Source organism: Somniosus microcephalus, chromosome 21 (assembly GCF_052327205.1).
Source record: "Somniosus microcephalus isolate GS21.2 chromosome 21, FLI_Smic_1.0, whole genome shotgun sequence".
Classification (NCBI taxonomy): domain Eukaryota; kingdom Metazoa; phylum Chordata; class Chondrichthyes; order Squaliformes; family Somniosidae; genus Somniosus; species Somniosus microcephalus.
The window spans coordinates 31,859,059-31,883,522 of NC_141007.1; the positions used below are offsets into that span (position 1 = coordinate 31,859,059).

General features: G+C 43.7%; 2 protein-coding genes across 2 annotated transcripts in view; both read left to right on the plus strand.

Annotated features, from left to right (window-relative positions):
* LOC147102689 (dynein axonemal heavy chain 9-like) overlaps positions 1 to 12,425 on the plus strand; it is a 75,814-nt gene extending 63,389 nt beyond the window's left edge. Inside the window, exons 10-13 of the mRNA XM_085964102.1 lie at positions 1,372 to 1,582; positions 2,163 to 2,290; positions 5,895 to 6,003; positions 11,677 to 12,425. Coding sequence (XP_085820228.1) covers positions 1,372 to 1,582; positions 2,163 to 2,290; positions 5,895 to 6,003; positions 11,677 to 11,828 — 600 coding nt within the window. The 3' untranslated portion in view covers positions 11,829 to 12,425. The remainder of the gene's footprint in view (positions 1 to 1,371; positions 1,583 to 2,162; positions 2,291 to 5,894; positions 6,004 to 11,676) is intronic.
* The window catches only part of LOC147102690 (dynein axonemal heavy chain 9-like), a 394,408-nt gene continuing 381,690 nt past the window's right edge, over positions 11,747 to 24,464 (plus strand). The window contains exons 1-2 of the mRNA XM_085963406.1: positions 11,747 to 11,824; positions 12,477 to 12,651. Coding sequence (XP_085819532.1) covers positions 12,511 to 12,651 — 141 coding nt within the window. The 5' untranslated portion in view covers positions 11,747 to 11,824; positions 12,477 to 12,510. The remainder of the gene's footprint in view (positions 11,825 to 12,476; positions 12,652 to 24,464) is intronic.

A 24,464-nucleotide genomic window follows, 5' to 3' on the forward strand; every position in this document is an offset into this window, starting at 1 on the left:
GGAGGTGCTGCTGAAGAAGCCTTGGCGAGTTGCTGCAATGCATCTTGTAGATGGTACACACTGCAGCCACGGTACGCCAGCGGTGGAGGGAGTGAATGTTTAAGGTGATGGATGGGGTGCCAATTAAACGGGCTGCTTTGTTCTGGATGGTGTCGAGCTATTTGAGTGTTGTTGCAGCTGCACTCATCCAGTCAAGTGGAGAGTATTCCATCACACTCCTTACTTGTGCTTTGTAGATGGTGGAAAGGCTTTGGGGAGTCAGGAGGTGAGACACTCGCCACAGAATACCTAGCCTCTGACCTGCTCTTGTAGCCACAGTATTTATGTGGCTGGTCCAGTTAAGCTTCTGGTCAATGGTGACCCCCAGGATATTGATGGTGAGGGATTTGGCGATGGTAATGCTGTTGAATGTCAAAGGGAGGTGGTTAGACTCTCCAACAAGCGAGAGTCTAACCACCTCCCCTTGATATTCAGTGGCATATTGCATGCGGGCATGGACTGCTTCATTATCTGAGGAGTTGTGAATGGCACTGAACACTGCAGTCATCAGCGAACATCCCCATTTCTGACCTCCTGTTGGAGGGAAGGTCATTGATGAAGCAGCTGAAGATGGTTGGGCCTAGGACACTTCCCTGAGGAACTCCTGCAGCGATGTCCTGGGGCTGTGATGATTGACCTTCAAACACCACAACCATCTTCCTTTGTGCTAGGTATGACTGCAGCCAGTGGAGCGTTTCCCCCCTGATTCCCATGGACTTCAATTTTACTGGGGCTCCTTGATGCCACACTCGGTCAAATGCTGCCTTGATGTCAAGGGCAGTCACTCTCACCTCACCTCTGGACTTCAGCTCCTTTTGGATGAGAGATTAAATTGAGTCCCTGCCTGCCTGCTCAGGTGGACATAAAATATCCCATGACACTACATTCCTCCCTCAACTAACCTCCGTGAAAAACAGATTAACTGGTCATTCATTCATTTGCGGCTTTGGGATCTTCCCGTGTGCAAATTGACTGCTGCTGTCCAACAAAAGCTTTATATTTATCTTTTTTTTACACAAGCAAGTTGTTGTGATTTGGAATGCACTGCCTGAAAGGGCGGTGGAAGCAGAATCAATAATAACTTTCAAAAGGGAATTGGATAAATACTTGAAGGGAAAAAAGCAGGGGAATGGGATGAATTGGATAGCTCCACGAAAGAACTGAATGGCCTCCTTCTGTGCTGCATCATTCTATGCTTCTAAAAGAGTCAGGACTGTAAAAGTAATGCATTGGTTGTAAAGCACTTTGAGACATCCTGAGGATGTGATAGGATGTTATATAAATCCAGGATTTTTCCTTCTTGGCTCACAGCTGGTATTCACGTTCTTGCAGGTTGTTCAGTTGGAAGAAATGCTTGAAGTGAGACACTCTGTGTTTGTTGTGGGCAATGCTGGCACTGGCAAGACTCAGGTCCTGAAATCCTTGTACAAGACTTACCAGAACATGAAACGGCGACCAGCCTGGGCTGATCTTAATCCCAAGGCTGTCACAAATGATGAACTCTTTGGAATCATCAACCCAACAACCAGAGACTGGAAAGATGGTATGTAACAGCCACATAAAATGGTTCTCATGACAGATTTTATCCATTCTTGCCAATGCAGCTGAGGACATATCTCAGAAGAAATTAGAATTAAGCCACATGTTGGTTTGATTTGTTGAATGAATGAACAGCAAGTATTTGAACACCTCAGCATTCAACATGGTCCAATGTTCTTGCATTCTAGGCAAGCCTATGTTTGACAAGTTAGTTGCTATGTTCATTACCTTGGTTGACCGCAATAACTACTATTGTATATCTTGAGTGTCAATGTCAGATCATCGCACAGTAAAATAGCTGCATGCATTCATTATCTAAGTTTACATGTGAAAACAGCTACAGTACTTGGGCAAGGTACTGGAGGACTGCTGTCATTCGTAGAACCAACACCCCCCCCCCCCCCTCAGTGTAGGTTACCACGTTCGTTAGAGGAGGGGAGAGTGGCAAGAGTGAAATTGCTGTAAGGAGAAAGAATGGCTGTGATTCAATTCCAGAGGCCCCTGAGGTTCTCTGGGCTCCTTGTACCTCCCTCCCTAGTCTGTATATCATACACAAATGGCTTCTTTTTGTGTTAAATTCTTAGGGCTCTTCTCATCTATCATGCGTGAACTGGCAAACATAACCCACGATGGTGCCAAGTGGATCGTGCTGGATGGCGACATTGATCCTATGTGGATTGAATCTCTTAACACTGTCATGGATGATAATAAGGTAAGTAGACATCTCTACCCAGAACTGAGCCAGTAAACACTAACCTTTGCAGAATGAACACTGGAAGAAGAAACAATTAACATTAGGTTTTCTTTTTTTTTTTAAAAAGGCTGTGTCATATTTAACTGAAACCATCCTGATTTCAGAGGTTTGATGTAATAGTTTGTCTGCTAAATCATGAAGGGCTGTTAGTAACTCTCCCAGAAAATCTCATGCTGGAGCAATCTACTAACAAAAGCGTAGGGCTGTACTGAAGGAGAATTAAGAAAAACATTCTTTTCAAAATCCCTAATCAGAGTCACCACTTTGGTGAGGAGTGCGCTGTTCTGGCAATGCTGAGGCACTGAAGTGTGGCCTCTCAATGTTTGGCCCAATGCTTCCAGCTCCCAAGCTGCCATGTTACACATTGTAATCAATACGGCATCTGTCAGACGCACTCAGTTACTGACAGCTTCGAAATGCACCTTTGTATTCCAGTGTAAATATGTTTTTCTGCTGATTTTCAGTATTAAAACAAACTCACCTTCGACATTGTGGCTTGTATGAAGGTTCAACCACTACCTTCAGTTCAAACATTGGGAAGCATTTTTTTTTTTAATGCTCCATTTGAATGAAAGTTTTATTTCAAATGTTCCTTAGGGCACATTCCACCATTGCTGCAATGTCATAGTGTAAATACCATGAAAGTTCTAATTGTTAGTGTTTCTTTTCTAAAAAGAAACAACTCTTTGCCCTAAATCCCTGTTATGTTGGGTTGAAAGTTTGTACATTTCTAAACAAAAGGCAGTGGTGGCATGAAGCTTTTACGCATACATTGATGGCATTCAACTCTACATATCCTCCCCAATTAATGTCAAGACCTTTTTTACACAGACCAGCTATCTGTCTGTCATTAAGATTTCCATGAGCCATAATTTCCTACAGCTAAATCGTAGAATCATTAATGATACAGTACAGGAAGAGGCCATTCGGCCTATCATGTCTGTGCCACCACTTTGCAAGAGCTCTCTACTTAGTCCCATTCCTCTGCTCTTTCCCCACAGCTCTGCAGATTTAACCCTTCAAGTATTTATCCAGTTCCCTTTTAAAAGTTACTATTGAATCTGCTTCCACCACCCTTTCAGGCAGTGCATTCCAGATCATAACAGCTCACTGAGTAAAAAAAAACCTCCTGTTCTCGCCTCTGGTTCTTTTGCCAATTACCTTAAATCTGTGCCCTCTGGTTACCGACCGTTCTGCCACTGGAAACAGTTTCTCCTCATTTAGTCTATCAAAACTGTTCATGATCTTGAACACCTCTATTAAATCTCCCATAAACCTTCTCTGCTTTAAGGACAAACCCGACTTCCCTAGCCTCTCCATGTAACAGAAGTCCCGCATTCCTGCTACCATTCTAGTAAATCCCCTCTGCACCCTCTCTAAGGCCTTGACATCCTTCCTAAAGTGTGGTGCCCAGAATTGGACACAATACTCCAGCTGGGGCCTAACCAGTGTTTTATAAAATTTAGCATCACTTCCTTGCTTTTGTACTCTGTGCCTCTGTTTATAAAGTCAAGGATTCCATATGTTTCTTAAACAACCTTCTCAACTTTCCCTGCCACCTTCAAAGACTTGTGTACCTGCACCCTCAGGCTGGTCTCTGTTTCTGCACCCCCTTTAAAATTGTACCATTTATTTGAAATTGCCTCTCCTCATTCTTCCTACCAAAATGCATCACTTCACACTTCTTCTCTGTTAAATTTCATCTGCCATGTGTCTGCCCATTTCACCAGTCTATCGGTGTCCTCCTGAAGTCTGTTACTATCTTCTTAAATGTTTACTACATTTCCAAGTTTCCTGTCATCTGCAAACTTTGAAATTATGTATACCCAAGTCCAGGTCATTAATATGTATCAAAAAGAGCAGTGGTCCTAATACCAATCCCTGGGGACACCACTGCATACTTCCCTCCAGTCTAAAAAAACAATCGTTCACCACTACTCTCTGCTTTCTGCCCCTTAGCCAATTTCGTTTCCACACTGCCACTGTCCCTTTAATCACATGGGCTTCAATTTTGATAACAAGTCTATTATGTGGTACTTTATCAAATGCCCTTTGAAAGTCCATATACAAAAGACAAAGGCACTACCTTCATCAACCCTCTCCGTTACTTCATCAAAGAACTCAATCAAGTTGGCCAAACAAAATTTGCCATTAACAAATCCGTGCTGGCTGTCATTTATTAACCCAGATTTTTCCAAGTGACAATTAATTTTGTCTCGGATTATTGCCTCTAAAAGTTTGCCTACCACAGACTTTAGGCTGACTGGCTTTTAGTTTCTGGGTTTATCCCTCTCCCCGTTTTTTGAACAGGGGTGTAACATTTCCAATCCTCCAGTCCTCTGGCACCACCCCCTTATCTAAGGAGGATTAGAAGATTGTGGCCAGAGCTTCTGCTATCTTCACCCTTCCTTGCCTCATCAACCTAGGAGGCATTCCATCCAGACCGGTGACTTTTCTTCATTGAGCCCTGCCAACCTTTTAACTTCCTCCTCTTTATCTATTTTTATCCTGTCCAATTTCTCTAATACCTCCTCCTTTACTGTGATATTGGCAGCATCCTCTTTAGTGAAGACAGATGTAAAGGACTCATTTAGTGCCTCAGCCATGCCCTCTGCCTCCACTTTGACTTCCATTTTACTATTTACATGTTGACAAAAGACTTTTGGATTTCCTTTTATGTTAGCCGCTAATCTATTCTCATACACTCTCTTTGCCCCTCTTATTTCCTTTTTCAGTTCTCAGAATGTCAGAAAAATCAAAGCTGTGCTGTTTGACTCCCCCCAGCACCGAGATGCCTTCAGCCTTGACTCCATTAACTCCTTTAGCTGTCACTTCAGACTGAGACCAGAAGTGCGCAATGTTTGGCTTGATCCTGAGCTCAGCTTCCTTCCCTGCATCTGATTGGTTACTAAGGTTGCTTTATTCCACCTCCAAAACATTTCCTGTCTCTGTCCCGACCCCTCCCCAAATGCTGCCAAAAGCAGTGATCAGGATTTCAACACCTCAGGGCTCCATTTCTCCAAAGCCCTGTTTAGCACCTCCCTACTTCCACTGTCTGCAAACCACAGCTCACTCAGAATACTGCAGCCTACATCCTGTACAAAGCCCTGCATTCTCACCAAGCCTGTCCTTGTCAAGAACGGGCTAACCGTACACCAGGAAATTGATGTCAGGATCCTCATCATTGCCTTCAAATCCCTTCATGGCCTACTCCACCCTATATCAATGAACTCCTCCAGCAGCATGTTCCTGCTGTGCTGACACCAGCCTACCCTCACTCTGCTTCCTCCATCCACCATCCGTCACCACCCTTGTCCTTGGGAACTCCTTCTCTGAACACCTCTCCCTGCTTTTCCAAAGTCTCCTTCAGCCCTTCTCTCTGGTCGTGCTTTTGCCCATCTCCTGGCCTTTCCATCCCCCTACTCCCTTCGACTCACATCTGTTTTTCTCATCAGCTCTCTGAGATGTCTTTTACTTGACGAGTTTTATCAGCCTGCAGAGATTGAACACCAGGAAACAAAATGGCAGTTTTCCTTCTGACTTCGCTGTCTTTCTGTTATAGGTTTTGACTCTGGCCAGTAATGAGCGGATACCTCTCAACCCCACCATGAGGCTTCTATTTGAAATTAGTCACCTTCGAACTGCAACCCCAGCCACTGTCTCTAGAGCAGGTCTGTATGGAACTGGAAGCTAGTATTGTGGTACAAAATCCTATCTGGTGAGAACAGGGTTAACTCTTGAAGACTGTATTCATCAGTGCATGTTCTTCTCATGGGGGCTGTAGATGAGATAAGTAGAAAGTGTGAACTGCAGTAGATGTTTTGAAGAAAGATGTAGTTGGTTACTGAGTGAGTGCCTCGTGAACCTCATGATGGGGGACTTTCTTAGGAACATAGGAACAGGAGTGGTCTTAGAATCTGCTCTGCCATTTTTGTTAGCTGTGCTAGCTCTATCTTTTTTAATCCCAGTTCCCTGCCTTTTCTCCATATCGCTTAACACCCCTTATTTGACACAAAGCAGTTCTGAGACAGACACAGAAACTTTCAACAGAAGCAAAATACTGCGGATGCTGGAAATCTGAAAAAGAAACAGAAAATGCTGGCAAAACTCAGCAGGTCAGGCAGTATCTGTGGAGCGAGAAACAGAGTTAACGTTTCAGGTCAATGATCTTTCACCTTTCATCTGATGTAAGGTTATCGACTGAAACGTTGGTCTGGATTTTCCGGGGGGTCAGCGGGTGAGATCGGTGGCGGGTTGGGTGGGAAAGTGTTGTTTTTCCCCAGCGGGTTGGGACCCCACTGTGAATCCGCTACCACACGCCTTTCCCCGATGTCGGGTCTGTCAGCACTGAGCAGACCCGACATGCAGCGGCGGGGACCCAATTCAGGTCATTATGACTTTGTTCAGAGATGATTATGAACACATTTGAGCTCACCTTTTGAATTTACGTGCTCGCCCACGGGGTCCTCGCTGGTCGTGGACCATGTCTGTTAAGCTGAGGTGGGAGTTCAGTGGCCATTGAATCAGCTGTTGAGTTGACAGCTTCAAATGTCAAGTAAAAGCTCCCACCTTAGAGATATCTTCCCTCAGCCACAAGCTCTGCCTCGCTGCATTTCCACATCAGATTCACCATGCTGCAAATCTTTACACAAGTCTCCATCCAGTCTGACCTCATTACCTCTCTCACCATTGACAAATCACTTCTGTCATCTCTACTTCACCAGCCATATAGTCCATCAGCATGGGTGCCCTTTATACTCTCTCACCTTGGTCCTCAGAATCCCACCAGATCAGCTCCAACACCAGCAGCACCAGGCACACCAGCAGCACCAACAACAACACCACCAACCTTCTCTGCAAACACCTGATGCTGTACAGGACACAGGGCATCAGCACCCGACCACATTGCTGCCCGGGACGCCAGGGATGGCCTCGCCATGGCCCGATTTACTTCACTTGACGCTGTACACCCTGGCTGCCACATGATGTGTCAGGTTGGCACCACCCGACACCAGCACCATAAAGCATCCCTACAATGCCCAAGCCATTCCTTTCACACTCCTCACCATTGCAGGGGGTACCATTACGTCTCACCATTCACTGCGACTCACTGAGCCGATTCCAAAGGTGCACACAAATCTGTCCAAGAACGGAAAGTGTTGAAAATAAAGGTTTCAATGTTTGACAGCACATTAATAGAAACTTTACATGAACTGGGCAGGCTTAACAAGCCCAATCAAGGGAAATTCATTTCAGAGGCCGGGATGGAGACAGCAGCGGGCTCGGGACCCGCCTCCGGCATCGCCCGTCACGGACCCGCCGAGGTCAACTAAATCGCGGCCGTTAATTTCTGTGAAGAGTGAAACAGAGTTATCACTATTCACCATATGATGCTAGGTATAAAAGCTCACCCATCGATCAATGAGACAGTGAAGTAATAGCTGAGCAGCTTAATTTCTTTAAATAATTTGGATCGCCACATCCAGTCTTTAATAGGAAGAAGGAATTTAATGGGAATGAGTGTTGGCCTCTTCAGAAGAGGTAGAGCAGTGACCAAACTAACCCACTAGAGGGCACCCATAAACTCCATTGCAAGAAACAAGTGCTGGATGCAATAGCCGGAGGACTTGGAAAGATGATCAAAGCACCACACTGATGGTGCAGAGCCTGTGAGATCACCGTGCAGATAGGAACTTGTTGTTCATGGGCGGAGAGAGAACTTGTAGAGAGAAGTTTACCTTCTCTTTTTTTTCTTCTGTCTCCTTTCCCAGTTCCCCTCAAATTCCATGTCACCGTAGCAACAATTTTCAGAAAAGTGGCACTGTACAGTATAATAGTGGGCCATTTAAAACTCTGGTCCAGCGCTCTATACAACCTGGTACCACGTATGGTATGAGCTAGATTTGTACATTTTACAGCCTAAGGCAGTAATCAAAGGTAGTAATCTCAGGATTGCTACCAGTGCCACGTGCTACTCAAAGTAGAAAGAGAAGGATATTTCAGATGAATACATGGCTAGAGGAATGGTGCAAGGGGGAGGGATTCAAATTCCTGGGACATTGGAACCGGTTCTGGGGGAGGTGGGACCAGTTCAAACCGGACGGTTTGCACCTGGGCAGGGCCGGGACCGATGTCCTAGGAGGAGTGTTTGCTAGTGCTCTGGGGGAGGATTTAAACTAAGATGGCAGGGGGTTGGGAACCTGAGCAAGGGGACAGAGGAAAGAGAAACAAGGATAAAAGCAAAAGATAGGAAGGAGAAAAACAAAAGTGGCAGTCAGAGAAATCAACGGTTTAAATCAAACATGGCCACAGTAAATAATAATTCTAATAGGTGTAAGAGCGTTAAAAAAACAAGCCTGAAGGCTTTGTGTCTTAATGCGAGGAGCATTCGTAATAAGGTGGATGAATTAGCTGCGCAAATAGAGGTAAACGAATATGATTTGATTGGGATTACAGAAACATGGCTCCAGGGTGGCCAAGGTTGGGAACTCAACATCCAGGGATATTCAATATTCAGGAAAGATAGGCAAAAAGGAAAGGGAGGTGAGGTAGCATTGCTGGTTAAAGAAGGGATTAACACAATTGTAAGGAAGGATATTAGCTCTGATGATGTGGAATCTGTATGGGTAGAACTGAGAAATACCAAGGGGCAGAAAACATTAGTGGGAGTGGTATATAGACCTCCAAACAGTAATGCAAAGGTTGGGGATGGCATTAAAAGGGAAATTAGAGAAGCGTGCAATAAGGGCACAGCAGTCATCATGGGTGACTTTAATCTACATATAGATTGGGCTAACCAAATTAGTAACAATACTGTGGAGGAGGAATTCCTGGAGTATTTAAGGGATGGTTTCCTGGACCAATATGTCAAGGAACCAACCAGAGATCAGGCCATCTTAGACTGGGTATTATGTAACGAGAAAGGATTAATTAGCAATCTTGTTGTACGAGGCCCCTTGGGTCGGAGCGATCATAATATGATCAAATTCTTCATTACGATGGAGAATGAAGTAGTCGACTCAGAGACTAGGGTCCTAAATTTAAATAAAGGAAACTACGATGGTCTGAGGCGTGAGTTGGGTAGGATTGATTGGGGAATGTCACTCAAAGGGTTGACGGTTGATAGGCAATGGCAAACATTCAAAGACCGCATGGATGAACTACAGAATTTGTTCATCCCAGTTTGGCATAAAAAAAAAAAAAAAAGGTACCTCAACCGTGGCTAACAAGGGAAATTAGGGATAGCATAAGATCCAAGGAGAGGACATATAAATTGGCCAGAAAAAGCAGTAAACCTGAGGATTGGGAGCAGTTTAGGATTCAACAAAGGAGGACAAAGGGATTAATTAAGAAAGGGAAAATAGAATATGAGAGTAAGCTTTCAGGGAACATAACAACTGACTGTAAAAGCTTTTATAGATATGTGAAGAGAAAAAGATTGGTGAAGTCAAGCATAGGTCCCTTGCAGTCAGAATCAAGGGAATTTATAATGGGGAACAAAGAAATGGCAGACCAATTAAATACATATTTTGGTTCTGTCTTCTCAAAGGAGGACACAAATAACCTCCCAGAGATGTCGGGGAACATAGGGTCTGATGAAAGGGAGGAACTGAAAGAAATCAGTATTTGTAGGGAAATGGTGTTAGGGAAATTGATGGGTTTGAAGGCCGATAAATCCCCAGGGCCTGATAATCTACATCCTAGGGAACTTAAGGAAGTGGCCCTAGAAGTAGTTGATGCTTTGCTGATCCAGATTCCATCGAATGCTGGAAGATGAACAGTACCCATGGATTGGAGGGTAGCTAATGTTACCCCACTCTTCAAAAAAGGTGGTAGAGAGTAAACAGGGAATTACAGACCGGTAAGCCTGACATCGGTAGTGGGGAAAATGCTAGAGTTCATTATAAAAGATGTAATAGCAGAGCACTTGAAAAACAGTGACGGGATCAGATAAAGTCAACATGGGTTTAGAAAAGGTAAATCGTGCTTGACTAATCTACTGGAATTTTTTGAGGATGTAACTGGTAAAATAGATAAGGGAGAACCAGTGGATGTGGTGTATTTGGACTTTCAGAATGCTTTCGATAAGGTCTTGCATAACAGATTAGCGTGTAAAGTTAAGGCACATGGGTTTGGGGGCAAAGTATTGACTTGGATAGAGAACTGGTTGGCAGACAGAAAGCAAAGAGTTGGAATAAACGGGTCTTTTTCTGAGTGGCAGGCAGTGACTAGTGGGGTACCGCAGGGATCGGTCCTTGGGCCCCAGCTATTCACAATATATGTTAATAATCTAGACGAGGGAACTAGATGTAATATCTCCAAATTTGCAGACGACACAAAGCTGGGTGGGCGTGTGTGCTATGAGGAGGATGCCAAGAAACTCCAGGATGATTTGGACAGGTTAGGTGATTGGGCAAAAGCATGGCAGATGCAATATAACGTGGATAAATGCGAGGTTATCCACTTCGGTGGCAAAAACAGGAAGGCAGATTATTATCTGAATGGCAATAGATTGGGAGAAGGGGAAGTGCAACGAGACCTGGGTGTCCTTGTGCACCAGTCGCTGAAGGTAAGCATGCAGGTGCAGCTGGCGGTTAAGAAGCAAATGGCATGTTGGCCTTCGTAGCGAGAGGGTTTGAGTACAGGAACAAGGATGTCTTGCTGCAGTTATACAGGGCCTTGGTGAGACCACATCTTGAGTATTGTGTGCAGTTTTGGTCGCCTTATCTGAGGAAGGATGTTCTTGCCATGGAAGGAGTTCAGCGAAGATTCACCAGGCTGATACCTGGGATGGCAGGAATGACGTATGAGGAGAGATTGGGTCGATTGGGCTTGTACTCGCTGGAGTTTAGAAGAATGAGAGGGGATCTCTTTGAAACTTATAAAATTCTGACAGGACTGGACAGACTAGATGCTGGAAGGATGTTCCCGATGGTCAGGGAGTCCAGAACCAGGGGTCACAGTCTAAGGATAAGGGGTAGGCCATTTAGGACAGAGATGAGGAGGAATTTCTTCACCCAGAGAGTGGTGAACCTGTGGAATTCTCTACCACAGAAGGCAGTAGAGGCCAATACGTTAAATATATTCAAGAAGGAGTTGGATATATTTCTTAAGGCTAAAGGGATCAAGGGGTATGGGGAGAAAGCAGGGACAGGGTACTGAATTTGGATGATCAGCCATGATCGCATTGAATGGCGGAGCAGGCTCGAGGGGCCGAATGGCCTACTCCTGCTCCTATCTTCTATGTTTCTATGTTTCTACTTTCTTCAATATCAATGCAGTATTCCTAGGGATACATTCATACATTGGGAAATAATGAATAATCAGCTCTTATATTTTTTAAGGAATCCTGTACATTAACCCCGCTGACCTAGGCTGGAACCCCCCGGTTAGCAGCTGGATTGACAAGCGAGAGGTCCAGTCCGAGAAAGCAAACCTGACCATCTTGTTTGAGAAATACCTGCCTTTGTGCCTGGACACTCTCAGGGTGAGGTAAGTAAGATAAAGGAGTAAGAGGTTGGGTAGGGAGCGTCGGAGGGATCACAGTATTCTGAATTGACCTGGAAAGCAGGACGGGAGGACGAGGAAAGCTGAAACTGTAAATCGTTCGGCAAGTGAATGTGACTTATTGCTCCACTGTTGTTGCAGAGCGAACACAGCTTAATATGCTAAAGTGGCACAGTGCGTTTGAATTCTCTGCCCAATCTGTAATAGTGATTTCTACATTACTGTGCTGCAGAATGGGCAGAGAACAAGAGATCACTGTTCATGTACCACCTTGAGCACAAGCAACTGGATTGAATTTTTGAATGGTGCAAGGACCATGGAAATCCGTCCGATAATGCCATTTTGAATATGCAGTCACATTGTGCGTGTACATTACCAGTTAATTCCAGAAATTAACGTGGCGTCCCAATAACACTGTAGTATTGAGAGAAATGTAGCACTAATTGGTTCAGTTTCTTTGTTGTAGTGCTGGACCGACCTCAATGTCCTTCAGGCTCACAGCTCTTAAGCATGTTGCCCTTTCGAGAAAAATCAGAAGCCGAAAAGAAATCCCAGATTTTTTCCTCGTCCTCGATGGGTTCTTTATCCCTCGCTTAGGAAAGGATTTTTCTTCTTCTTATTGAACTGATTTCCACAGGTTTAAGAAGATCATCCCAGTCCCGGAGCAGAGCATGGTCCAGATGCTTTGTTACTTACTGGAGTGTCTGTTGACAAAGGAAAATACCCCTCCAGACTGTCACAAGGAACTCTACGAACTCTATTTCATTTTCGCCGCTATCTGGGCCTTTGGCGGTGCAATGTTTCAGGACCAGGTGAGAACATGCTTCTGAATCTGAAATTCATTCGAGTTTTATTACTTCTGATGAATGTTACAGATGTTTGCAACGTGAACAAATGAAATAAAGTAAGCAGTAATGAAATGGCAGTTATCGCACTGGGTTCTGAAATACCTCTGCTGGTTTACAAGAGATTTTGCGATTCTACATTTTGTATCCTTTTTAAAAAAAAATCTCTTTCCCCTGTGTGGAGAAGATAAAAGGGGTATCCCTCTTAAGTCTGTGACAAAAAGCGTAGGAATGAATAACTCCGGAACGGATTTCCAATCGTGATGGATCTGCACCTCAGACCAGCTGCTTCCCTTTGCAATTTGGGTTTGTAGTTAAATCAAAGGCAGGAAGGCAGAAGGTGTCATCTGGAATGCCAGTGAAAGAGCTCTTCGAAGATTTGTGGTTGGTGCGCTTAAAATAAATCCAGAAACAAGTATTAAAAAAATAACAAACAACTTTGTTCTGTAAGCTGTTCAGCATGAATATCAGAAACGGCTTTTGCTAAAGCCCATCATGTCACTGTCTCCACAGTCTCTTTGTTTTCCTAAGTCCAAGTGTGTATGCCAGATATAGGTAAGTACGAGACTGTGGCAGAGCCACTGAGGGACTTTGAGCAACTGTACATAATTCCCTTTAACGAGGTTTGACTCCAACCTAAGCCTGTACCAGTCTGTTAGTGATTTCTGTGTTTGTACATACTGTTTGCATGCACGGGGCGCGGTCCCTTTAAGACTGCGGCAAAGCGCGAGTAAACGCGATGACGTCATGCCGCTAATCACGTGACCACCCAAGCGCGGGAGAAATGTGATGACGTCATGACGCCATTCACGGGACCGCCCTGGCAGTCCTCGTGGAGCCTCCGACCAGCAAAGACCTGTTTTCGTGGTTCTCCTGTATCGATCTCGACAAACTGTTTAAACTCGTTAGTTCTGCATTAAAACTTGTTTATTTGCTCGCCTGAGTCGACCTCAGTTCTTAGATAGGAATTTGACAATTCCTACAAGACAACTTTTCCTCTCTAACTCCCTCCCACGTGAAATATTGCTCCGAAACCAAAACGGTCTGTGACTCTGGAAAAAAAGATGACGGTCAACGTTACAAAGGTTCTGTCCACCAGAATTCTCACCCTCGTGTCGTGAGGCATTGACAACTTTGTTTTCTCATTCCTATCTGCTGTTGCTCTGCTCCTCCAACATTGCCATTCTTAAAGAGTAGCTCTCCCTCCTGACTTCAGTTCTGGCTTTTGATGCCGTTTAAAAAAAAATCTTCTCTCCTTGTATCTACCCTGCTGGACTGTCTCTAAATTTACATACTGTAGTATTACATAGATTTACAGCACAGAAACAGGCCATTCGGCCCAACTGGTCCATGCTGGTGTTTATGCTCCACAAGAGTCTCCTCCCACCCTACTTCACCTCACTCCATCAACATATCCTTCTATTCCATTCTCCCTCATGTGTTTATCTAGCTTCCCCTTAAATGCATCGATGCTATTTGCCTCAACCACTCTCTGTGGTAGCGAGTTCCACATTCTAACCACTCTCTGGGTAAAGAAGTTCCTCCTGAGTTGGCTATTGGATTTATTAGTGACTATTTTATATTTATAGCCCCTAGCTCTTGGTCTCCCCCGCAAGTGGAAACATCTTCTCTATGTCTACCCTTTCATAATCTTAAAGAACTCACCCCTCAGTCTTCTCTTTTCTAGAAGAAAGAGCCCTAGCCTGTTCAATCTTTCCCGATAGGTATAACCTCTCAGTTCTGGTATCATTTAGTAAGTCTTTTCTGCACCCTCTCCGGTGCCTTTGGCTAGGCTGCATCCATGTCCAGAAGGCCCGAGGCCTGCAAGGAGTGGGTCACCCGATGCAGCCAAAGAACATTTGTTGTTTATTCTCAAAGGGAGATAACAATCTCTCTGTAATCAGAATAAACTTTTTTTTTACCAGAGCACCAAACCATATTCTGCGCTACTGCGAGAAAAAACAAAAAGACAAGGCTTGCTGTAGAAGGTTAGCAGGGAAACGGTGACCAGGATACCGTGGCAGCACATTGTGCCACTGTGCAAATGGAAGGATTGGTGACTTTTTGCACTCGAGCACAATGTGTGCAGCATTCCGAGTAGAGAATGTAGCTTCTGCGGTAGAAGTGTTGATTTAATGAGCATAGCTCACCTTGACTTGCTTTGATGGCAATCAGAGTAAAATAGTGGGTGCTCACAGGTGGGGAAAAGCAGCGCGTCTATAGAAAAATGAAGACAAAGTGAAAATGATTTCAAAGATTGACCGCATCGATCCTTTTTTCAGCAAATGTCAAGGCCTGCAGTATTAGAAAATCTCTGTGTTGCTGTGTTGTACTTAAAAGAACCAACTGTGTGGACAGTACTGCTGCACGAATCATCCTTCATTTTACAGCTTGCAATGCTCCTCCATTTAGGGAACGTTTTATTTTCACTAGGCTGCTCTTCCCCCACCCCCACCACCCCGTTGTGCCATAGTTGTTGGCCCAGAAATGTCTTTAGGCCATTTTTAAAGCATCAAATGGGCAGTGGAACGATCCCGTGGCCGGAAGACGGAGGCCCAAACGATCGCAAGAAATTGCTCCTCGTGCCTCATCTAAGTATTCAGGGTTAGTGGCTGGTGCCTGCCGCACCTCCACAGGTAACTCGCCCAATGGAAGCATACAATTTTGGGCCGCCTACCTCACCAGCGGTGGCCCTCCACGGCAACTAAAAGAAAAGAAAAATTTCACTTGCCCTTTGCGGGGCGGCCACTGGCTGGGCTGCATCCAAGTCCAGCAGGCCCGAGGCCTTCTCTGCTCAGGGCAGCCCAATTTCTGGAAAGGGTCTTTAAACATGCGTTAGGCCCGTCATTAGTTCAGGCAAGGGGCTTGACGCCTGCCTTGGGCCGAATGTTTTTCAGGTGTCCTTGGGGCACATGACGTTGTACCCCCAAAATTGATCCTTTTTGCACCCATTTTAACAGGCGCAATGAGGACCAATTTCTACTTCATTATTATTTCAAGTTATCTTTTGTTGGATGATGAGCAGATAAAAGCACTAGTATTAAAACAGAAAATGCCTGAAATACTCAGCAGGTCAGGCAGCATCTGTGGAGAGAGAAACCGAGTTAACGTTTCAGGTCGATGACCCTTCGTCAGAACTGGAAAAAGCTGGAGATGGAACAGGTTTTTAAGCAAGTGCAGGGGCAGGGAAAGGGAGGAGGGGAGGAATGAACAAAAGGGAAGGTCTGTGATAGGGTGGAAGGCAGGAGAGATTAAGAGACAAAAGGGATGATGGTGCAAGGCAAAAGGAGATGGTAATGGGACAAGTTAATAAACAAAAGATGGCTCTAGATGAAGTGTACATGGTGATGGCTGAATGCTTGACAGCTGCCATGTGAGAGAGAGAGAGAGAGGAAAAAAAAGATAGGGGCAGAGGTTATGGTCTGAAATTGTTGAACTTGATGTTGAGTCCAGAAGGCTGTAAAGTGCCTAATCGAAAGATGAGGTGCTGTTCCTCGAGCTTACGTTGATCTTCATTGGAACAGTGTAAGAGGCCGAGGATGGTGAGGTCAGAGTGGGAGTGCAGCGGAGAATTAAAGTGACAGGCGACCGGAAGCTCGGGGTCCCCCTTACGGACTGAACGGAGGTGTTCCGCAAAGCGGTCACCAAATCTGCGTTTGGTCTCCCCAGTGTAGAGGAGACCGCATCGTGAGCAGCGAATACTGTATACTAAATTGCAAGAAGTACAAGTAAATCACTGTACTAGTATTGTTGAGTAACAAGGGGGATGGATTTAACAGCAAAGGGATTGCTATCTACCTAGCTGTGGATCGATGCCTATTGCTTAAGGCTAAGCTTAGCTCATTGAATATTGGGAAATGAAATGCTTGCCACTAAATATTTATATAAGCTAATGTCACGTGATGAAAGTATATAGAACACATTAAAAGGCAGAGAAAGACGTAAGTGTAAAGAGCTTTAACTGAAATAAGAAAAAAAGGCTGCAAAATACCAGAGATCTGACAAACAGGAAATATTGGGAATACACACATCAGGATCGGTAAAGGAAAATGACAGGTTTATACCCAAAACATTAACCTGTCATCAGAACTGGGAGACTGAAGCAAAGTTCCAGTTTGGTATTTATTTCAGAATACCAGCATTTGCAGTTTTTAATAATCATAAAAGGCCTGATTGAATTCAGCGGCCTGGAAATTTGCCACAGGCAGTGGTGTGAAACGGGCAGTATCGGATCGGCCGCCCCCGGTACACAACGCCCGATGATGGCCCAGAAATTCGGGTCCCAACGCGTGAGTACGCACTGGGTACTCACGCGTAGGCCCAACGAAAGTGCCAGTTTCCTGCATGCACTGTGCATGCGCGGGAAACCGGCACTTCCGTTCCCCTGAAAGAAGGGGTTGACAGGTGGAACGTGTGCGCCGGAGCGGCAGCGCGTGCGCATCGAACTTACGTTTTTTTTGCAGGTTTTCCCGGGAGGGTAAGTCTCCAACAGTTACACTTTTAAAAAGCAGGCGCAAGGTTTATTATTTTTAAATACTTTAAAAAAAGGTAAGTTTATTTTTAGCCCTGTTAGAAAATGTAATTAATTTTTTCAAAAATTTAAATTACTGTTTAAAATAGTTATTTCATGTAATTTATAGTTATTTTAAAAATGTGATGTTTTAAAAAAAAATTATTTGAAGTTTTAGTGATGTTTTGGGGCTTATAGTATTTATAGGTTTGACAGGTCTTCCTGTCAAATCTATGAATAGAGATTCCCTGCTCCGATTGGCTGTCCATGGCCCACGTGATCCCAGGGGACGCTTCGAACTAACTGCGCCCCTGGGATACGCAAGCACTGCACGCCAGCAGTTGGAGCAGGCCCAGGATCGGAATCCCACGCGGGCCCACAGCACAACGGCCGGCGCGGTAGTTAAGTGCAGGTCGGGGGCTTACTCCCACGGGAAGCCCCCGACCCGAATTTCTGGGCCATTCACTTCCACTGACTGCAGTAACCAGCGGCCGACCCGATACCGCCCGATTGGTGCCACCGCCAGAGTGTAATTTCTAGTCCAGTATCGATCATTCTCAATATCTCTGATGCTGTCATCTTCGTGCCTTTATCAAAACGCAGGCTTATTTTAATTTTGGAAATGGGGAAAAAATGGTAAATTAAGTCAAACTTTCTAGAATTGAAATGAATTTTGAGGGTTGGAGATCTGAGTGAAAACGTTTGAGGGAAGAGCTGCCTTCACCATGGAGCAGGTTAGTGTCCGAACAAAGAATTAAAAGTTAAATAAAGCAAGAGAATTCTAGAAATGCAGCAAGCCCATCAACATCTGAAAGAAAAATATTTCAGGGACATATCTTTTGTCATCTCAGTTTCTGAAATGTTAGCCTGTCTTTTTTCAGATGCTCTGTATTTCTAGCATTTTCTGTTTTCAGTTCAGGCTTCCAACATTTGCAGCTCTTTTCTTTGAATCCGAGTGAAATCTCTTTACCTTTAAGCCCTTCTCTCAGATGTACCAGGCGATTGGCAGCTATCCTGAATATATTCAGTAAAACCTTTTCTAACAGAACGCGCCCTGGCCACGACGCTTCCAAAATACTTGCTTTTGATATTTGGAAAGCTGTTGATGACGGCATGGTCATTGAGCTGATGGATATTGTTTTCAAAGCCAAAGGAGCTTGCCCTTTTCAACTTAGGTTCCTTGAAAATGTGTGAAGAGATTAACGGTGAGTTTAAACATCACCCAAATGAGAAAGATTTGTTGAAAGATGCTCTACCTGCCTAACATCAGTATCTCTGCCACCTCAACTTTGGCAAGGAGCATGGCCAAGCCAACTGTTATCTCTCCATGCAGGTTATTGCTTTGTTCTGAAGCCTGCAGAGGACTTTAAGCACACAAGTTCTTCTTTGTAACCAAGTGTTGAAGCAGCTCACAATAACTTCTCCATTTCTTCATTTTTCTTGCTCCTTGTGGGTGAAATGTTTCCCACTTGTGTTACTGCTGGGATTGGGAACTCACTAATCACTGGCACAGAATCCTGCCTTTCCACAGCCCTGTGTGGGTGGAATCTGCTTTCTGCTGCTCTGTTTGTTCAGGAGAAGCTATTTTTTTTTAATGAATTTGGCATCACACATTGCTTTTTCTGCTACAGTTTATATCTGAACACTTTATCTGAGAAGCGGAAAATTTAATTCAATACTTTACACATATTCTAGCCAAACCTGTACATGTTATCTGTAACCTGTATCCAGCATGACCTCCGCGCCCAACGCAGATGCAGGACGCGCCACACTTGCCCAACCCCTTTGCGGATTGCCCACAACCTCGACTCACATCCTGTGCCTCACACATGTTGCACCTACGCACATCTTTATGCACTCTCGCTACCTGCCCTGTTATCACACGGTGCCCACCTGCTGGATGTTGTTGTCCCCTGTCGTGTCCTGATACTCTGGAGGAAGTGACCAGCTGGTAGCTGGTACAGACACCGCCTGATGTAGATTTAAACATAGGCTCCATTCACTGTAATCTGAGCATGCTTCAGATGGGGAGCCCTGACATCACTAAGTATCAGGCCCCTGTGTCGTGCTGTGTGGTATTTTACCTCAGCTGATTTCATTTTAATGGGGTTTCCCCCCCCACCCCCCCGGTAAAATGATAGGAATAAAGTTTGGATCTAACAATAACTTCACAATAAATGAGTTTTCTCTTACAAGCAATTACTACAATATTAATGTAAGTCTTTCATCAGTGATAGACCTGTAACCAACACTTTACTCGAGGGTCATACAGCTCAAAATTGTCCCTCCAGACACACCCCAAGTTTAGAAGAATAAAATCGGTAATTATATTGCTGGATGTTTATTACATTTTAAGTGGCCGTAGTGTTAACATTTCACATATGCAGCAGTACACATTACTGAAATCATCGCGCCAGCACCATGCTTTTCTAAGGTGGCCTGCCTGCAGCTTTCAGCTTTCCACTTTTCCTCCTATTCAATATTCTCAACTTCCAGCAGTTTTAATCTTTCTCAGCACTTTTCTGTGCTTGCACTGTAATTAATCCTGTGACTGTTGACCTCAATATTTAAGCAATAAACACTCAACCAAGTGTTTACAACAGAAAATTATACAGTGCCAACTGGGCCCAACACATCCAGTACTCCTTTTCTCTTCCTTGTCTTACAAGTTTCCTTTACAAATAAAGAATCACTGTATATGTAATTAAAATAAAGAATAGATTTGCTTTTCTAATCTAGGCTTTATTAACTTAAAAATCCTGCAGCACATCTTTCAACACCCAGTCCCAACTAAAGGCTGGAAAGAACTGAATTTAAGATGGCCACCACAAATCACATGACATCAACTACCAATGAGATTACAGCATATATCCCAAGGCAGGAAACAAACAACCAATCACAATACTTCTTACTAAACATAAAGAATAATCACCACATTCACCCCTCCTTTTAAAATATACTCCAACCTAAATAACCTTTACAATTTTTAATTAATTATTTACAACTAAAACTATGCACAGACAAAATAAAACTATTCAACATGACACAATACTAAGTGAGCAACAACAAATAGTAACATTGCACATAAGTATTAAGTATCTCTCAACTAAAACAAAATAATATAATATTTCAAAAATTTTAAAACATTACTATCAATTTAAAAGTCCATTTTCAATTGGTCGACCGGATATCTTGTTCGTGTCGACCTTCTTAACCTTGGTGAAATTCCTTGCCCTCGCACACCAGGAGACACAGAAGTATCTTCTGCAGGAAGGCTATCCATATCCCGATTTTCAACGGTTTCCGGATTAGAAATCCCATCAGGAGGTAAACTGGGACGGTCATGAACATCCATCGAAGGCTGACTAATAGAAGTATAATTATCTGCAGTCGGATTGGAAATATTCGTAGTATCTGTAACAGCATCCACATTATCTGAATCATGACTATTGTTAATATCCTCAGAAGAGGGCTGGCCACCACAAGGAGCCAAGTCTTTAATTGAAACGGTACTTTCTTTCCCATCTTGGAATCGAATATGAGCATATTGGGAATTTGCCTCCAACAGCTCCACCTCCTCCACTAAAGGATCATATTTTGACAATCTAACATGGCGTCGAAGCAGCACAGGTCCCTGCATAGTAAGCCATGAAGGTACCGAATATCCCGTAGTAGATCTCCGCGGATAGTTAAAGAGCCTTTCATGGGGGGTCACATTAGTAGCCGTTGAAAGCAATCATCTAATAGAATGCAGGGCATCAGGCAGTACCATTTCCCACTGTGTATTCTTAAGGTTCCGGGATGTCAAAGCCAACATAAATGCCTTCCAGATCACCCCATTATATCGTTCGCACTGTCCATTACCCTGGGGATTATACGGGGTAGTTCTGCTAGTAGAAATTCCCCGACTCTGAAGGTATTCCTTCAACTGGGAAGACATAAAAGAACTTCCCTGATCCGAATGGATATACGCAGGCATCCCAAAGATGACAAAAAGTTGAGTCAGACATTTGATAACTGTAGCAGCTGATACATCTGCGCAAGGAAAAGCAAAAGGGAACCTTGAAAACTCATCCACAACAGTAAATATATATCGGTTTTGAGTAGTTGAAGGAAGAGGCCCCTTAAAATCGACGCTCAAACGTTCAAAAGGAGAAGTAGCCTTTATAAGATGAGCTCGTTGAGGCTTAAAGAAATTCGGTTTACACCGAGCACAGATAGAACATGATGAAGTCATCCGCTTGACGTCTTCAACTGAAAAGGGCAAATTCTTACTGCGTACGAAGTGTATCATCCTCGTAACCCCAGGATGGCATAAGGCATTGTGAAGATTAATAAGCGTATCTCCATGAATCACAGAACAATAAGCCCTCAACAGCGCATCAGCAGCAACATTATCCTTCCCCGGACGATAAACTATATCAAAATGGTAACATGCCAACTCAATCCTCCACCTCATTATTTTATCATTCTTAATCTTTCCAAAATGTTTGACATCAAACATAAAGGACACAGACTTTTGATCAGTTACCAACGTAAAATGTCGCCCCGATAAATAATGTCTCCATTTACGCAGTGCTTCTACTATTGCATACGCCTCTTTCTCTATTGAAGAATGCCTTTTTTCACTATTGTTCAAGGTACGTGAGGAAAAAGGCCACAGGTCTTCCATTTTGGTTCAGAGTAGCCCCAATTGCAAAATCAGAAGCGTCCGTCTCAATCACAAAAGGAACCTGCTCATCAATAGAATGCACAACTGCTCCAAAGTTATCCTTTTTAAAATTATCAAAACACGTCCTGGCCTCCCATGATAGAGGATATGTCGTAACCCGAATAAGAGGCTGGATCTTCTGTGAAAAATTTGCAATCCAATTAGAATAGTAAGAAAACAGTCCAACAACTCGTTGCAAAGCCTTAGAATTAGTAGGACAAGGTAAATCAATCAATGGTCGCAAACGTTCTGGGTCTGGTTTAATCTTGTTTCCCGAGATAATGTACCCCAGTAGATTTACCTCAGTGGTCGAAAAGGTACACTTCTCTTTATTGAAAGTTAAACCAACTTTTTCCGCAGCTTGAAGGAATCTTTCTAAATTAGAATCATGCTCCACCCTTGATTTGCCACACACCGTGATGTCATCTAAGTATGAAAAGGTGTCAGAGAGAGAGTTATCACTTATAAAAGCATCCATTGCCCGTTGAAAACCAGCAACATCATTAGTAACACCAAATGGTATTCGGCAAAACTGATACAGCTTTCCACCAGCCTCAAAGGCCATATATGGTTGATCCTTCTTAACAATAGGAATCTGATGATAAGCACTCTTTAGGTCAATAGTGCTAAAAACCTTATACTGAGATACTTTATTGATAAGCTCATCAATCTTAGGCAAAGGGTACGCATCTAATTGAGTATACCTATTAATAGTTTGGGAATAGTCTATCACCATTCGTTTCTTATGTCTCTCATTAGTCGTGACAACTACCTGTGCCCACCAAGGCGAACAACTAGGTTCAATGATTCCTTCCAATAAGAGACGTTGAACTTCAGAATTAATAAATTCTCTATCCTGACTGCTATACCTTCTTGACTTGGTAGCAATTGGCTTACAATCCAGCATCAAATTGGAAAAAAGTGATAATGGAGAAATGGATAAAGAGGTTAATCCACAAATCGATAAAGGTGGCTTAGTCCCTCCAAATGAAAGACTGAGATTCGTGTAGCTGAAGCACATCATGACCAATCAAAATATCCGCACAGAGATTAGGCAAAACAGATAGGCATATATCAATATACGTATTACCGAGAAGAATCAATTTCACAAGGCAACAACCAGCTACTTGTGAAGTGAGAGTCGTCTGAGCCATACACACCTGATAGGAACCAGGCGAAATTTTCAAATGCTTCTCCTTTGCAAACTGAAGACTTATAAAACTCTCGGTACTGCCCGTATCTATAAGGGCCTTCACTTCCAACCCATTAACTTGGGCCGTAACTATAGCTTTGTTTAGGCCATGAGCAAATGCAGCAGAAATTGATGCAATAAACGCCCTATCTAAAGGCTGAATAGTCACAGAGGAGGTAATTGAACCTGATGATTTACACACACGTGCGTAATGACCTCTCTTGCCGCATTTACTACACACAGCCTCCCGAGCAGGACACTTCAGGCGAGGGTGCCGGACGTTCCCACAAAAATAACACTTCTGAATCCTAGAGGCAACAGCCGCTGAAGTAGAAACTGTTTCAGAATCTAGTAAACCACTCCTATTAATCCACATAATTCCTTTTCATCCGGAACTGCTGAAACCACAGTCACAGGCCGATTAAAAAGAGCATAAGAATCCGAACTTCTCTGAGCCACATCCAATGTAGAAGCTTGCTCAAAAGCACTCTTAAGATCCAAAGTCTTATTTTCTAACAACCGCTGACGAATTGATCTAGACAGTAATCCATTAATAAAAGCATCCCGTACCGATTCTTCCTTATATTCTTCAGCCGTCACGGCCTTATAATTACAGTTAACACTAAGGCACCGAAGTGCTTGTAAATAAGTATCCAAAGATTCTCCCACCTGCTGCCTACGGGCAGATAGAAGGTGACGTGCAAATATCTCATTCTTTGGTTTAACAAAAATCTTTTCCAATGTAGAAATAGCCACTTCGTAAGTTTTACAGTCCAAAATATACTTATACACATCCGGAGCAATGTAGTTGATCAGCATATTCAGCTTATTTAGAGACTCTTGATCCAACACGCCCAAAAAGTTTTTAAATGTACAATACCAGTGTTTCCATTTATCATCCACTCCTGCAGAATTAGGGTCAGCATTGAATCGTTCTGGTTGAAGATATCGCTCCATTCTGACATAAAGTTAATAAATTGAAATAAAGAATAGATTTGCCTTTCTAATCTAGGCTTTATTAACTTAAAAATCCTGTAGCACATCTTTCAACACCCAGTCCCAACTAAAGGCTGGAAAGAACTGAATTTAAGATGGCCACCACAAATCACATGACATCAACTACCAATGAGATTACAGCATATATCCCAAGGCAGGAAACAAACAACCAATCACAATACTTCTTACTAAACATAAAGAATAATCACCACAGTATTATTATAGATATATAGGGGGGAAAATTGGGTTGCTTTGTGCCTCCTGCTAGCGCCCCCGGAGGGCACTAACGGGGCGCAAAGCCCCAGCACCTGGGCCCGGCGATGACGTCATCGCCGCACACAGCGCCCCGCTCGTGCCCCGGCCGCAAACTT